The sequence below is a fragment of the Podarcis liolepis genome (genome assembly GCF_965112155.1).
Source record: "Podarcis liolepis genome assembly, chromosome: 1".
NCBI classification, from domain to species: Eukaryota; Metazoa; Chordata; class Lepidosauria; order Squamata; family Lacertidae; genus Podarcis; species Podarcis liolepis.
Window position 1 is genome coordinate 50942302 of NC_139554.1, and position 15488 is coordinate 50957789.

Consider the following 15488-nt stretch of genomic DNA (forward strand, 5'->3'; position numbering starts at 1 on the left):
TCTGACGACTCATTTCATACATTTATGTTTTCTCACATAAGCACATGCCTGGCAAGGTTAAGAGGAATCTGTGGAGCATCTGTTTTGCATGCAAATGCTCTCAGGTTCATTCTCAGGTAAGAATGGGAATATCTCCAGCCTGAAACTCTGCTGATCAGTATAGTTGACGCTGAACTGGATGGACCAGGAGTGCTCCTCTATGTCAGGAGTTTCACCGCAGGCGAAAAGTGTATTGTCCAAATCAACCTTTGCAAACAACTGTCTAGGGCTCAGCTGGAGAAGAACCCTGCCTGTTAACAGGATCAAAGCTGTTATCAGTAGGATGCCATAGTCTTGGCAGTACCACACTGATCAATCAGATGTAATAGTATTGACCTATCAACACCACTTACTGTTAGCGCAGCAAGAGGAGGCTTTCGCTTTTTAAAGCGTATTTCCCAGAATCAAGTGCGCCACCTAGTGGCTGTTGGCCACATGTGCCGGTGAATCTCTTCACCAAAACCAGGTTCCTATAGAAACAGGATTCCTTAGACTCCTGGCACATTCCATGAGTAGGGCACAGGGGCATTAAGGGCTATGGACTTCACAGAGGCAACGTCATTTGCCAAAACAGAGGCTTCTAAGCAGGGATAGACTTGCACTGGAAGGAGGGCAGGCTTATTGCACACACACCCACACCAGATCCTACCTATCTTGTAGAAGCTGCTCAGGATCTTTCCTCAAGCTCATGTTCCAGTGAAAAGGGCCTGGGCATAGACAGGATTTTTGTTAGGGGGAGGCAGGCCTTTTGTGTGTGGGGGGGGGGGCAGAACTTCAGTTAGCTATGTATTATTATTGATTTTTATTGATTGGGGGGGCACTGCCCCTCCCTGCCCCCCTTGGCTATGCCCATGGAAAACGGCCTTAGTGTGAATCCTTAGTGCACATTTGCAAAGGCTTCGTTAGACATCTACATGCAGGATCTTTTTATCTGCAGATTGCTGGTGCAAGAAGTTTCCATACACTAAGAAAGCTGCTTAGATTTTACAGAGCAAGTCTATATAAGTCCCATCAAATTCAATTTGACACCTATCCCATTGAATTCAATGGGATTTACTCTCAGGTTACAGCTTTTAGCTCTGCTGGCAGGAGTACCAAGGAGGGGAGAAATGCCCCACTAGAAGCCCTGCAGGCAATAACTACAATCTCTGAAGAGGGGAGGTTGATCTACCTCTGCTTCCTCTGGCTGAGGTAATTTCTCTGTGCTTTTGTGGAACAGGTCAGGCGTTGTTTGTGTTGTGTAGTGGTTAGCACATCAGACTAGGACTAGGGAGATGCAGGTTCGAATCCTCACCTAGCCATGAAGGTCACTGGGTGACTCTAATCCCCTCCACAGGGTTTTCATGAAGATAAACTGGTGGTGGTGGAAGATCTGCAGTATGTACTTTGCTCTGAACTCTTTGACATAATACAAAGGGAATAAATCCCTATGGAGACTTTAAACATCTCGTGTATGAACAATACTATCAGGCCCCCTTGCAGGGGTGCCAACTTGAATAAAATATTGGGGGGGGGCAGGTAAGCCCTGTCCCCATAATCAATCTCACACATACCATTTGAATGCCCATCAACTTGGTGGAAGGCCAGCCCCCTCAAATATTTTTTTGGGGGATCCAAAGGGACCTTGGCCCCTAGGAGTTGGCTCCTACACCCCCATGCAATGAAAATGTATCAAGATACATTTCTGAAAGTTTAGATCTGTTATATATGTCATCTCTTAATCCCACATCCTGATCATCCCAAACCTTTAAGCTTATTAAGACTGCAACCCTATTCATGTCTGCTCAGATGTAAGAGCCATTGAATTCAATGGGGCTCACTCCCAGGTAAGAAGGGTTAGGATTCCCACCCCTCTTTGGCTGTCTACACTTGACCCTTTGCTCCGGGCTCCAGTGTGCTCCCACTATTGGTGTTTGAAGCTGACCACCCATAAGGTTAGTCACAATCCATATGTATCCTGCAGTTTCTTGAGAAGCATTGTTGCCCAATGAGTTTTCCCTCAAACCAGCTTCCGTTTCATTAGAAATTGGAAGCTACGGTCAAGCTGAAGTGTGGCTGTTGCACATGTGTGGATGATAGCTCCACTGACTAGGAGATAGCTGCAGGTGAAAGGAAACGAAGGAGACAATGTTCATCAGGTGGTGGCATCCCTGCCCCCCTCTCTGGGGTGTAAAGCGATATAAAAAATGTGACTTGAAAGACAGTGGGGAGAGGGACACACGTGGCCTTTGTCTACCTGATTCCAACCCTCCCACCCCTTTTGCATGGCACATAGAAGCACGTTTAACACACCAACCATTACACCGATAGCAACAAAAAGCACGTTTTTAAAAAATACTTGCAAAGTGCCTTTGTCTACGAGCGCTCCTGCTAAGGGAAAAGGCGTAATGAGGAGGCGGGGGAAGGGAGAAGGAACATGGCATTCATTATATTTTTGCACCATTATCTTATTCATTCCATCAGTGTTCTCCCTTCCACATGAAGGTACAATTTCATTTATTTTTCAAGCACTTATGCAGTTCTTAGTTCTGTTTCCTTCTGAGTATTCCTTGGTGGCATTTTCTTCTCCTTAGCGACTGTAGAACCATAGACCACGATATGTAAAATCCATGAACTAACTGGCTAAGCAAACAACCTCCTAACAGCATTGCTGTGTGAACAAAAGACTGAACCACTAAACACCTGGAGCAAACTTCTGAAGGAATGTCTAGGGAAAAAATCTATTACTTGATTTCTTCACATTGATTATTGTGTATTTGGTGCCTGGCAGCTGAGCACTATATCTCTGATTCACCCATGTGTGATATAATTGGCTGTTGCTGTTACCAAGCAAGCAACATGGATCGAAAACCAAGATTCCACTTATTGAAAGTAAACCCGTGTGTGTGTGTGTGTGTGTGTGTGTGTGTGAACTGTATGTAGTGTGAACAGCAAGTTGATGACGTACAGGGAATAGTAGTTGATGACTGGCTTCTCAGAGTCACACACTGTTTAGTTTTTGTACCATTAAAGATCTCCTTAGTTTCACTGCTAGAGCTAGTTCACACAATCTTCCAACCTGTATGTGATGAAGTATGCTCCTTGCCCTCCCCACCCCCTGCCCCGGCCACCATGAGGCTTGAACAGGTTGTCTGAATTGTTGATCATGACTTTACACATTTTGCACGTTGCCATCGCTCTTTTCAAATGTGGGTAGAAGGGGTGCGAAAAATTGCAGTTTGCAGTTGTGATGAATTATTTATCCAAACAACCTGTTTGACATAAGCAGAATGAAATCTGGGCGAGGGATAAAAAGCAATTATTCATATGCAGAGCAGTTATATGAATTGCAGGCATTGGAGGAGGCGGAATAGGTTTGGTAGGAAATGTGAGAGATCGTCTCGAAAACTGTACTCAGCTGACCATTGTTGCTCGTTGTCTCTGAATCCATCATTCATTTCACGAAGATTGTCCGCCTTTTGATCAATTCACTTACAATGAGAACAACAATCATTCTTGGCGGAGTTTTAACCTTTTTGTGTGTGCCATTAATTTCCATATATTTAGCACTTTTCACCAAACCAAACCTTTTCACCAGCAAAGGTGTATGGAGTCTGTTCCGCATGTGGCCACATCATAGATTTATTTCAAAAATGTCTACTAACTGAATATGCATGGACAGGCCCTCCTCCAAAACACCACATACCCTAGAAATCTCCATAAATCACTTGCCTCCTCAAGGACTCTGCTCATGCCTTAAACCTTCACCAAAAGAAGTGCCCTACATCTGAAGCATTCCTCCTCCACCACTCCAGCCCTAACAAGAGCATTACAATTCTTCATTGCCTTGTCACAAATTGTTGTTTTAGAAACCTACCGCAGATCTCTTGTTCGGGTTATGGCTCTCAGTGCGCATTCTTGCCACATTTATTGACAGCAAAATTGAGTTTCCTTAGAGTCCAAGTTTGTGATGAGGGCTCTGCCCTGGTTTGTTTGTTTGTTTCCTGGTAGGGAGAGGTATAGAGTTGACATGGGGAAAGGGGAATATGTAGGTTTCAATGCTGGAGGCAGCCTGCTGATTTGGATGGGTACCAGAAAGCCTGTTTTGTTTTGTTTTGTTTTCTTATAATGCATCTAAAAGGAAATAAATAATCACATCAACCCTTTTTGCTGTCTGGGAAGGAGACAGCCCACCAGCCTACCTCTTCCCAAGCTCTGTTCTTCTCCAAAGGTCCTGATTTAATAACCACAGATCAGAGGCCAATCTCCTCTGGGAGGAGATTACATTCATATGGCTTAGAGAAATTAATTGGTTTATCTAATTCATGTTGTTCCCGTATCTACATGTTCCTCCTACAGACTTATTAGTGTTTGTCCTTTTTCTCCCCCTGGTGATTATTCTTATTGGGCAGATGCTTCCACTTAGCCTGTTTTTAGTTGCTGCACTTTCCCATTTAGAGAACATATCTGAGGGTATTCTAGCAAGACGGAAGGAGACTTAGGCTGTATATGTACTTAGCTGGGAGAAAGCCCCGCTGAACTTGGTGGGACTTACTTCTGAGTGGACACACATAGGACTGTGCTGTCATTTGTGTGCATGCACACATCCGTGTGTTTGCAGTGTGCAGGCATGCACACATCCATACCCCAGGAAGTTCAGCATAGCCTGAGGGGCTCTAGAAAGAAAATAAATAAATTGGGAAATCTATAAGCACTGCCTTCACAGCAACGAGTATGAAATCTAGTCACTTGCTGCCAGTTTGGGTAGCATACTGAAAACATGAGATTTTATGGTCTGTAAAATCTTTTTTATTTTCTTTTTCCTGTCCTTCTGATCTCTTAAAAAAATCCCGTCTGGGCAGTCTATCTTCCATGTCTCTGTACTGTAACTCTGATGTTTGGCAATTATGTCTTTGAATATTTTTGCTTTCTTGTGTGCACTTCAATCATTGCCTAAATGAAATGATTTTTTTGCCTTACAAGATGGGTTTTCTGGGGGAGGGGCATTCTGCATGCTTTTTTTTTTTTTTTGCTAAAACATCTCTCCATTCTGGGGACCTGAACTAACATGTTGCCTTCTAAAGTCCAACACATGCTAGATGCACAGAGCAATTCTCCTCCTGCACAAATTCATAGGTGTACACAGACATCTCAGGTTGGTAGTCCTTATGGCATGGAGAAAAGTGATAAGTCGTGTCTTCTAAGGACTTGAAGACATATCAGAATGATGCAGAGTTTCTAGTGCTCAGGCAGAGGGGCTTATGTACTCTCCACATGCAATATGTCTGCATGGCTATAGCATGCAAATTATTGAAAAGCATTGAAAGTACTCAATTAACTTAGGTTCTGTCCCCCTAGCAGATGCCTGCCGCCCAACCAAAGTCTTGGGGGTATATTTACCCATGAAAAAAGCTCAAAAATTTGGGCTGCCCACCCCCAACAAAAATCCTTGCTATGCCCATGTATGTCTGTGTATATGTCTTATTATGTTCACTGATGCCTACTCTCCTAGTAAGTGTGTTTAGGAAAACTATTTCCCCCATTTTCCCACCCAGTAATAGCCTCTCTGACTTTTTGGATTTCTTTTCTTGAACCATACAGCTCAATCTTACCTCCCAGGTGTAACAAGGCCACGAAGGTGATGGCAATATATAGGCTGTGAATCCATTACCTGCTTTACACGCAGCCAGGTTGTTCTTCTTTCTCAATTTGGATCAAAGCTGGTTTGGAGGGGAAACGCATCGAAACTCAGAATTTCGTAAGAAATGACAGGATAGATATGGTGGAGGCAGAGTAAAGAGCAGTGTGAACACAACCATAGAGGAAGCCAAACCATCTGTAAAACACAAAGGTGGGAGGTAGGGGATGAGGAGGACAGAAATTGAGTTTGTCCCAGATTACTGGTCAAAGTGTGTCTGCGAAGCCATCTGCTGACCTCTCCAGAAGAGTGGCGAGGAGCAAATCCAATTGGCATCTATCTTTATCACTCCCAATGGTTATCATGCCCAGAGAACCTTTTTCAAAACATCATTGCGTCAGATCTGCAATTTCTCCTGGGCCCTTGCACTCTACAGATATGCCAGACAGCAGTAAACAGGGGAAAGAGACACAAGAAAGGGGATGGATGACACTGGGGGCAAAGGGAAATGGTCAGGGTTAGGGAAACGTCATGAACAGAAAACGCACTCATGAGAGAGAAGAGGGAGAAACTGATTTGTTGATGTTTTATTTCAGCTCACTAGAATGCTCACTTTGTGCCATGCAAGGCTAAGACTCAGAAGCCAGTTCCACTGGCTTGGTTGGCACATAATGCTAAGCAATGGTTTGTTAAACTATAGTGTATTAAGCCATGGTTTATTCAAGCATCCAAACCACAGCAGCTTAGCTATGGTTTGTTCATTGCCTGTTGTCGGCTTATGAACCTCAGTTTGTTTTAATTATGGTTTGGCATTATGTGCAACCTTAGTCCATATGGCGTGAAGAAGCCATTACTCAAAAAGTAAAAAGAAACTGCATCTGAATTCCAGTTGATTCTGATGAAAAAGGGGCTTTTCACAAAAGTTGGCTTGCTGACTTACATTTCTCCCAGTACTTTCACTGCTTCTACCTTTGGCAGAAGAAGAAAATGATCTAGCCTCCATCTCAACCAAAATTAGATTCTGCAGCTAGAAATTTGTCAACAAACCAAATTCCCATGATCTCCTCGCTCCCTCCTTCATATTTCTACCCAGTCCTATTTCAAAGTGCTCATTTTATCCTCTTAACAGCCTTGCGAGGTTGTCTAGGCCTAGAGATAGTGACTTAGCTTAAAGGCATTCTGTCGGCTTTTTGGCAGATTCAAACCGAGCTTTCCACTGCCCAAGTATAATAAGCTGTCTTGTAACTGAAACATTCTTGTCACAAAACAGGATATTTCCACTGGGAGTTTTCCTATATATATTGTTCAGTTCTGTTCTGACTTCACAAGACCTTGTCTTATTAAACCAGGCTAATAAGTAGAAAGATTCTTCTATTCTATGACTTGCTAATGTTTTATTATTGCCCACACAGCCTGGTCTCATCCACAACATCTTCTCCATCCTAATCTCACTGTGCGGAAAAACTTAACTGGGGATATGGCACTGTTTCACCAGCTTTCTCTCAGGCTGCCTCCAAGTGGAGTTCATCCTTCATTTATTCCAGCTACGGGGCCTTGGGTGGCTTGGGAGGTTGAGGAGAGAGAAGGAAACAGCCTCAGGCTGTCAGAACTGTTTCCCATCACATGGGGATTGTGCAAGGATGATACACTGAAGCCATCTCTGGAGGAGCTTGTGGAAATGGGGGAGCTGCCGGTTTACAGAGCAAGGATTTCATTGTCCTATTAAAATCTGCAGAACCTGGCCAGGGCCGGAGGAGATAATTGGTAGCTTCAGGCTGAGAAGCTGACCTAGAAACGGCAGCCACTTCTAGGCAGTGAAGTGACACAGCCTGTCTCAGAGACTCTCTCTCTCTCCCTCTCCCCCCCCCCCCGCTGTCCCCCCTGTCAAGAGTTAGGAATTATCTTGCAAAGGCTTGTTCATGTATGTGATGGAATAGTCAAATTGCTTTTCTGATTGGGCGAGAGTTTTTCAACTAGGACTGCAGGGTTTAATTGGTTCAATTGGTAGATTAACCGATTAAAACTTTGTCTGATTAACTGGTGGGTGCCAATTTTAATCAGCGAGGGCAAATGAAAGACCTGTCGCTGCATCGCACCAATTGCTACTGATTTGGGTTGTTTTACTTACTGAACTTTGTATTTATAAACATAGTATGAAATTTGGTTTTTCGTGTGTTTTGTAAGCTACCAGAGGAGGTTTATTGATAGCCAGCCATTTAAATTTAATCAAGAATAACAATAATAACTCATTCAGTCTCAGCTGAATTTAGAGTAAATAGATGTAACCTTGTCTAGAGGTAGATTTCACCATTCCTTTCAATACAGTATTTGTTTCATCGCCATTTTGCTCTTCCCCCCCCCTGCCCTTTTCACCTCAGAGTTGCCTCCTTCTCTGAACAGGGAATATTAATATTATTCTCACTTGCTTCACTAGCCTGACTTATGAGTCACTTGAGCGATCTGGATTATTTTACTGAACTATTTGTCAAGAGACCTCTGGTGCAACCTGGTACCCGTGATTGCTTGCTCCCTTTTTTCTGCCAGCATTCCTACGCCTTTAAGAGCTGCATAACATGCAGAAATTCAACAGGTAAAACTTTCCATCGCTGCATTGCTATGCTCAGAAATTCCCCCCCCCCCTTGAGCTGTATGTTCTGTTATGCCGCTGCTAAAAGCAATCCTTTCTACCCACTCAGATCCTGCTTCTCAGAGACAGATCAAGGAGGCTTCCTCTTATTGTTCTCTTGAATTTTAGAAGCACCTGGGGAAGACAAATAATAATGAAAACAAAATCTTAAATTAGAATTAAGGCTGCAGTCCTAAACATTTGTATGCAAGCCTTATTTTTGTAATATTTATTTTCATTACATTTTTGCACATAAACTATGGATGGAAGCAATATTGAAACCAGTGTGACTTTCTTCTGAGTAAATATATTAATGATCAGAATGATATGAAGCCACTTTTCCCAAACTAGTGCCCCCCCCATGTTTTGGGACTATAACTGCCATCAGACCTGCCCATTGACCATGCTGACAGGGGCAGTCTACCAACAGCTGCAATCACAGATTCCCAACCCCTCACTGAGGAGGAACTTGTGCCTTCCTTATCAAAGATTCCTAAATTGCAGGGGGTTCGACTAGGAATGACCCTTGGGGTCCCTTCCAACTCTATGATTCTTTTATTCCTAGGAAGGCCGGAAGTAAATGCAGACACTCTGCCCCCTGGGGCAACTGAACATTTGAAAGGGACCCCCAGATTAATAAGTTGTTGAGCTTTTTTGGGCAAAATTGCAAAACAGAATATGCCGTTTGGGAGCTATTTTTATGGGAAATTGGCATGGGCTGCTAAATGTCTGGATTTTCCTAGACTTTTTTGGGAGGGCTGATTTCTGCCTGGCCACTGCTGCCGACTGCAGTATTCCGGATATGTCTTGGGAATTCTGGATGTATGGCAGCCCTAATGCAGTCCACAGTGCATTTGATAAGACAGGAAGGAGAAAAAGGATTTGCACAAGTGTGCTTCCCTCTTAAGCCAGGAATGGTGTAATGTGGTGCAGTGGGTGCGACAGTGCAAAGAAACAGTGGTGGACTTTGGGCTCCCAAATTTCAGCAGTGCCCTATGCGATGTGGAAATTCAGCTCTCCCTGCCTCTCACGCTCCACCCTGCAGTGTTGTTTTCGTGCCCCTGCATTGTGGCTCCCACTGTGACTGCACTGGTCGCTCCGCCTTAAAACCGCCTCTGTAGGAAAACTAGGCAATTGCTCCCCAAAAGCATTTGCAGCCATGCTGAAAGTACCAGTAAAATCCCACAGGTCCTGTGGGGTATTCCAGAAGCCCTGACAGACTGTCTGCACACAATTTAGGGAAACTGACTCATTTTAAGTGGCTACGGTGGCCAAATGATGTATCACAGGCAAACAGCAACATTTCTCCAACTTGCACAGAAGAATGTGTCCCCAGGCTGAGGAAAAGTCTTCTACTGTGGTACCTCGGGTTAAGAACTTAATTCGTTCCGGAGGTCCGTTCTTAACCTGAAACTGTTCTTAACCTGAGGTACCACTATAGCTATTGGGACCTCCTGCTGCCACCGCACGATTTCTGTTCTCATCCTGAAACAAAGTTCTTAACCCGAGGTACTATTTCTGGGTTAGCGGAGTCTGTAACCTGAAGCGTCTGTAACTTGAAGCGTCTGTAACCCGAGGTACCACTATATAAGGGCACACTCTGGTGGAAAAGAGGCGGACTTTGCAGAAGTCCTCGGACTGCTGACTGCAATGGTACAATACCAAGAATATCCAGCAGAGGGTGGGCTCCCCTCAGCAAAACCTTACAGAATGCAGGATCCACAGGCCTATTAGATGGTCACAACCCCCCTCCCCAATCTCACTTGCTTTCTCTGGAGCTCTGTGCATCTACATAAACTCATGAAATAATTTGAAAAAGGTTGTGGGCTCCTTCTGAGGCTGCCCCACTCCACCAGGCAAGCTGCTGTCATAAATAGCTCCCTTGGAGAGGGCCGGAGAGATTTGGGGGCAGAAGGATTTTTCAGACATGGGTTAAAGATAACACAGGCCTGGGAAAATGCTGGGCTTTGAAGAGACGTGGCTGTTCTGGCTGAGCTGACAATCCGTCCAGGGGTGGAACAGGACACCGGCTTCTTTCCCAGTTTGCTTAGCGCCCTCCTACAGCTTCCTGGTAGTAACGTTCAGGTTTGCTTTATCTATTGCTGGGTAGGCTGGCCAGGTTGAACTGTTTTCTGAGGTGGCATACACACTAGACCTTTAAAGCCCATGGCATCCCAGGAACTAGCCCCCACGGTGCTACAGTTCCCAGCAGCCTTAACAAACTACAGTTCCCAGGAAGTGGGAAGTCATATGCTTCAAACCCAGACCAAGTCTAGGAGATGGAAGTGCCCAGATACCTTTCAACAAGGTATTGTTCCACATCTTAATGCCTGGACTAGTCAACAGAGCCTAGGTGTGAGCTTCATTACTGAGTGGGGATCCAAACCTGGGTCTCCCCAGTTCTCATCTGACCCATTAAGGCTTGCACCACACTGACGTTCCTGACCAAGTGTTGCAGATGCATAATATTTCTTCAATGTCTTTCTCTCCCTGCCTCTCTTTCTGCAGATTCTGCATACAACTTGTCTTCTCAGCTGATAAAGATGCCCAACTTCACCAATGACAACTTCACAAAGGAGGACACCCCCAAGTATAAGACGGTGGAGATGGTCTTCATAGCCACCGTCACAGGGTCGCTTAGCCTTGTCACCGTGGTAGGGAATATCTTGGTCATGCTGTCCATCAAAGTGAACCGCCAGCTTCAGACTGTAAACAACTACTTCCTCTTCAGCTTGGCCTGTGCTGACCTGATAATTGGAGTCTTTTCCATGAACCTCTACACAGTCTACATCATCAAGGGCTATTGGCCACTAGGGGCTGTGGTCTGTGACCTCTGGCTGGCTCTGGACTACGTGGTGAGCAACGCCTCTGTCATGAACTTGCTCATCATCAGTTTTGACCGCTACTTCTGTGTCACCAAGCCCCTGACCTACCCAGCTAGGCGGACAACCAAAATGGCCGGGCTGATGATTGCAGTCGCTTGGATATTGTCCTTTATCCTCTGGGCGCCCGCCATCTTGTTTTGGCAGTTCATTGTTGGGGAGAGGACAGTTGAGAAAGAGCAGTGTTACATCCAGTTCCTCTCCAACCCGGCGGTGACCTTTGGCACAGCCATCGCGGCTTTCTACCTCCCCGTGGTCATCATGACTGTGCTCTACATCCACATTTCGCTGGCCAGCCGGAGCCGCATCAGAAGACGCAAGCCTGAGAGCAAGAAGGAGAAGAAGTCCAAGTCACTCGGCTTCCTGAAGAGCCCTTTGGTCAAGCAGAATAACAACAACTCTCCGAAGAAAGCGGCGGAGGTGAAGGAGGAGGCAAAAAATGGGAAAGTAGAAGAGCAGCCCTTACAGCAGTCAGAGACCACTGGCCACCAAGAGGAGAAGGAGACGTCCAATGAATCCAGCACAGTGAGCATCACCCAGACCAACAAAGAGAAGCCAGTGCTGGAAATTGCACCGGCTGATCAAGGGCAGAGCCCAGCCCCGACACGGCTTAACCCTGCCTCCAAGTGGTCCAAAATTAAGATTGTCACAAAGCAAACCGGAACTGAATGTGTCACCGCCATTGAGATTGTCCCAGACAAAGAAGCCAGCTCCACTCCAATCACCTTGTCCAACAGCCGCCCGGCGAACGTTGCCAGGAAATTTGCTAGCATTGCCAGGAGTCAGGTCAGGAAGAAGCGTCAAATGGCAGCCCGGGAGAAGAAAGTCACCAGAACCATCTTTGCCATCTTACTGGCCTTCATCCTGACATGGACGCCTTACAATGTGATGGTCCTCATTAATACCTTCTGCGATTATTGTGTCCCTGACACAGTCTGGTACATCGGGTACTGGCTGTGCTATGTCAACAGTACCATCAACCCAGCTTGTTATGCTCTTTGCAACGCCACCTTCAAGAAAACCTTTAAGCACCTTCTCATGTGTCAGTACAGGAACATCGGCACGGCAAGATAATCTGGAAGCGAGGTGTTGTGGAGACTTGTTCTTTTATTCTCCAACCAGACAGATGTACTGCTGCAACTGTGTCACTAGATTCCAGAGGGAGCCTTTCACCAAATGCAAAATTAAAACCAGAGATAAGACACAACCCTTTTAATCCTGATCGGCCTTCAAGTCACAAAGCAGTCCTTGCGCCTCTAGGACCCTTGACTGCGCTTCTCCAGAAAACGAAGGAGAAATAAGTCAGGAACTGGATGCTGCAATAAGGTGTCATGGACAGACTTCGTGGATCCCACTCCCTGCCTTGTTCCTCCTGAAATGCTGGCTGAACTTCCATTAACCTTTGATATCACTAGATAAAAGCCGTGTCCCCTTCTGATGCCTATGTGCTAAGTGGGACACACAAACATGTAAATGGAAGTTATTCCTTTCCATGGATGTCTTGTTGGTTTTGCACTTGTGGTGTGTGTGTGTGTGTGTGTGTGTGTGTGTGTGTGTGTGTGAGAGAGAGAGAGAGAGAGAGAGAGAGAGAGAGAGAGAATGGGAAGGTTCAGCAATGCTAACAAAGTCATAAACTATGAATGTGCAGACAGAAGGGGACTGTCTCATCGCCAGCCACCAAGCTGGCAGTGGATTCTGCTTGGAGCCTTAGGCAGGGCATGCTAAGACTAGATGACCAACCAAGGCACACTTAATCCCTTTCATACATCCTAGCCCTTTTCCCAGTTGAGTTTCCAGTGGGATTTGTTCCCCTCAGGGAGAGTACTCTACAGCTGGAACCAAACCTGCCTGCTTAAGAGGCTTCCTAAGGAACTTTCATCCTGTGCTGACTCCATCCTGTCTCCCCGCGGCAGGCAGCTGTGCCCGCCAGCCAGCCTGCTGAACGGAGAGACTCACGCCTACCTTGAAACAATGACACACCTGAGTTGTTTTGAACAATAAAAAATCGCAAACGGCACATGTGCGCACGCACAGAGAGACAGTCAGCACTGTGACATTTTTGACCACATGCCAAGGGAAATGCTTCTGCAAAGGTATTTGTGTCGATGTGAAGAGCGACTGTCCTTGAGGCGGCAAATGCTTGACAAGGCCCTTGGAGGATAACGTTGCACCAGGCATCTGCGATAGCGGGATATTCCTGTACTGGGGAGACTTTCAAAGGCCATGTAGCCTCTTTTCATGTAAACAGGGTTTCCCTTCATTTTGGGTTGCTTTTTTTAGATGCCAGCTGCACCACAGTGTCCTCCTGGCTCCAAGCACTTGGTTAAGGGAGGCGCCCTTAACGAAGAGATTTTTGATTCCTCTGTAGAAGCCTTTCTCAACCTTGGGTTCCAATATGTTGTTGGACTACAACTCCCATCATTCCTAGCCAGCATGCCCAGTGGTCAGGGATAATGGGAGTTGTAGTCTGAGACCGTCTGGGAACCCATGGTTGGGAAAGGCTTCTCTGTAGGGTAGGAATGGGCAACAGGTGACCCTCATCATGATGTTGGACTCCAGCTCCCATCAGCTGCAGCCAGCATGGACAATGGTCAAGGATGATGGGAGTTGTAGTGCAGCAACTGCTGGAGGGCTGCAGTTTCTTCATCCCTGCTTATAGGGGCTGGGGGAGGGAAACTAGAGACCTCCCTGCTTGCTTCTGCTCCAAGTGCCTGTGGGCATATCAAGAAGATAGCCACCGAGCTTTGTAAATGGATTTAACCTCCCTTCTAGTCGGTGTCGTCATGGAGTCCTCAGCATGTGGGCTCCAGTGTAAAGTGTACAGCCTAAATCCCAGGATATTCATGATGTCCAGCACAGAACAACCCATTCCAGCTGTTGCTCAGTTTCTCCAGAGCCCAGAGGGTATCTGCACCCTCAGGCACGTCAGCGAGAAATGCAGATCAAGGACCTGGCATAGACTAGGCCAGTGTACACAGGCACGGAAGTCTCCGTCTCATGGTGAAGGACTCTCAGCCTGCGAGACGCCATTGTAGTTGGCCAAAGGCTGCTGCTTCTTTCTGCTGGGGAGGCAGCCATACTGCCACTGCCTTTAGAATAATTTGCATCATGTTGCCCCAAATGCCTTGCAGGTTTTTTTAATTGTTACAACTAACAGCGGGCCCCACTTAAACCAATAAAGTAATTGAAGTAAATATATTAGCTCTTTGGGTCATTTTTTGGGGTCCTCTTTCAATACTCACACGCAAGCAGTTTAGGCATAAAGTGGATTAAATTTGAAATTATGAAACAAGGATGGGGCTCTGTAGCTCTCTCAGTGTCATGGGCTCCATCTTCCATCAAACCCATCCCAAAAGGCCAATGGTTTATGAGAAGTTCCTGGTTGAGTGCAAGAATCATTGCCGACTGACAAGGACGCCAGACTTTTCCTCTCCAGCATGGACTGTGCTGAGTAAACTTTGCAAGCTTCTTCTGCTGGGTCGAGGCAGGAAACCTGCCCCCACAGGAGCCCACAAATGATCCTTTCCTGTGATTAGAGGGTTCCCCGGGCAAAAGGAAATGGACGCCTCACTCGGCCAAAGTAATGGGATTGATCTGAAGAGGGTGACTCTCTGTCAAGTTTTCATGGCTTTGGGACCGATCCTGAATGAGCTCCTCTGGGACCCCTGGAGACTCAACCCGCACTTTGACCCAGGTTAGCTGGGCACTGCCCTGCATGCTGTCTGCCCAAGGGAGCTTCCCCTGCCCCAGAGTCTGGTTCCAATCTTCCTGCAGCATTTCCAGCCCTGTGCAGGTCTGGTAGCAATTATGCCGCATTAACTGAGGAATTCTAGGGAGCTCAAGCGCCTGGGGCAGGGATTTTGTTCTGATCAGCGAAGGGGTGCACTGGGGGGAGAGTGAGGAGGGATGGGCAGGCATTCAGGCAGCTGTCCCTGCAGAAACACAAAGACCCTCAGAGGCCCCTTTGTCAATAGGTACTGACTGGGCAGCGTGCCTGCACTCCCGACCATGTGGAGGCTCTTTTGCTGGCCTCAGCAGAATAGCCGCCTAAACCTACAAACAGCTGCCTCCACCAAGAGGTTGAGAGGTTAGGGCAGCTTTAGTGCCAAGAGTTTCCCAATCTAGGTCACTTGACCCACGTGAGAGAGGAGTTGCAGGGAGGCAGAAGGGCAAGCTGTGTCATCATGGAAGTAAGAGGCCACTGGGATACAATGGTGAGCAGAGAGAAAGATAAGGTGCGGTGTGAACAGATCCTAGAAGGGAAGACAAATAGATTTTGCACCAATCCAGTTGTAATAAATGGGATTTGGTGTCTGCAGCTTTT

The 15488-nt window shown here is 46.3% G+C and overlaps 1 protein-coding gene across 2 annotated transcripts in view; it reads left to right on the top strand.

Annotated features, from left to right (window-relative positions):
* Positions 1-14341, top strand: part of CHRM4 (cholinergic receptor muscarinic 4) — a 46648-nt gene extending 32307 nt beyond the window's left edge. The window contains exons 2-3 of one of the 2 annotated variants that reach the window (XR_014516832.1): positions 10791-13561; positions 13625-14341. Coding sequence is in view for 1 of the 2 variants with exons in the window: in XM_083464645.1 (XP_083320771.1) it covers positions 10791-12238 (1448 nt within the window). In the remaining variant the exon portion in view is untranslated. Of the gene's footprint in view, positions 1-10790 lie in introns of both variants that reach the window. The other variant, XM_083464645.1, reaches the window with a different exon arrangement.
* Positions 14342-15488: the final 1147 nt, after the last annotated feature.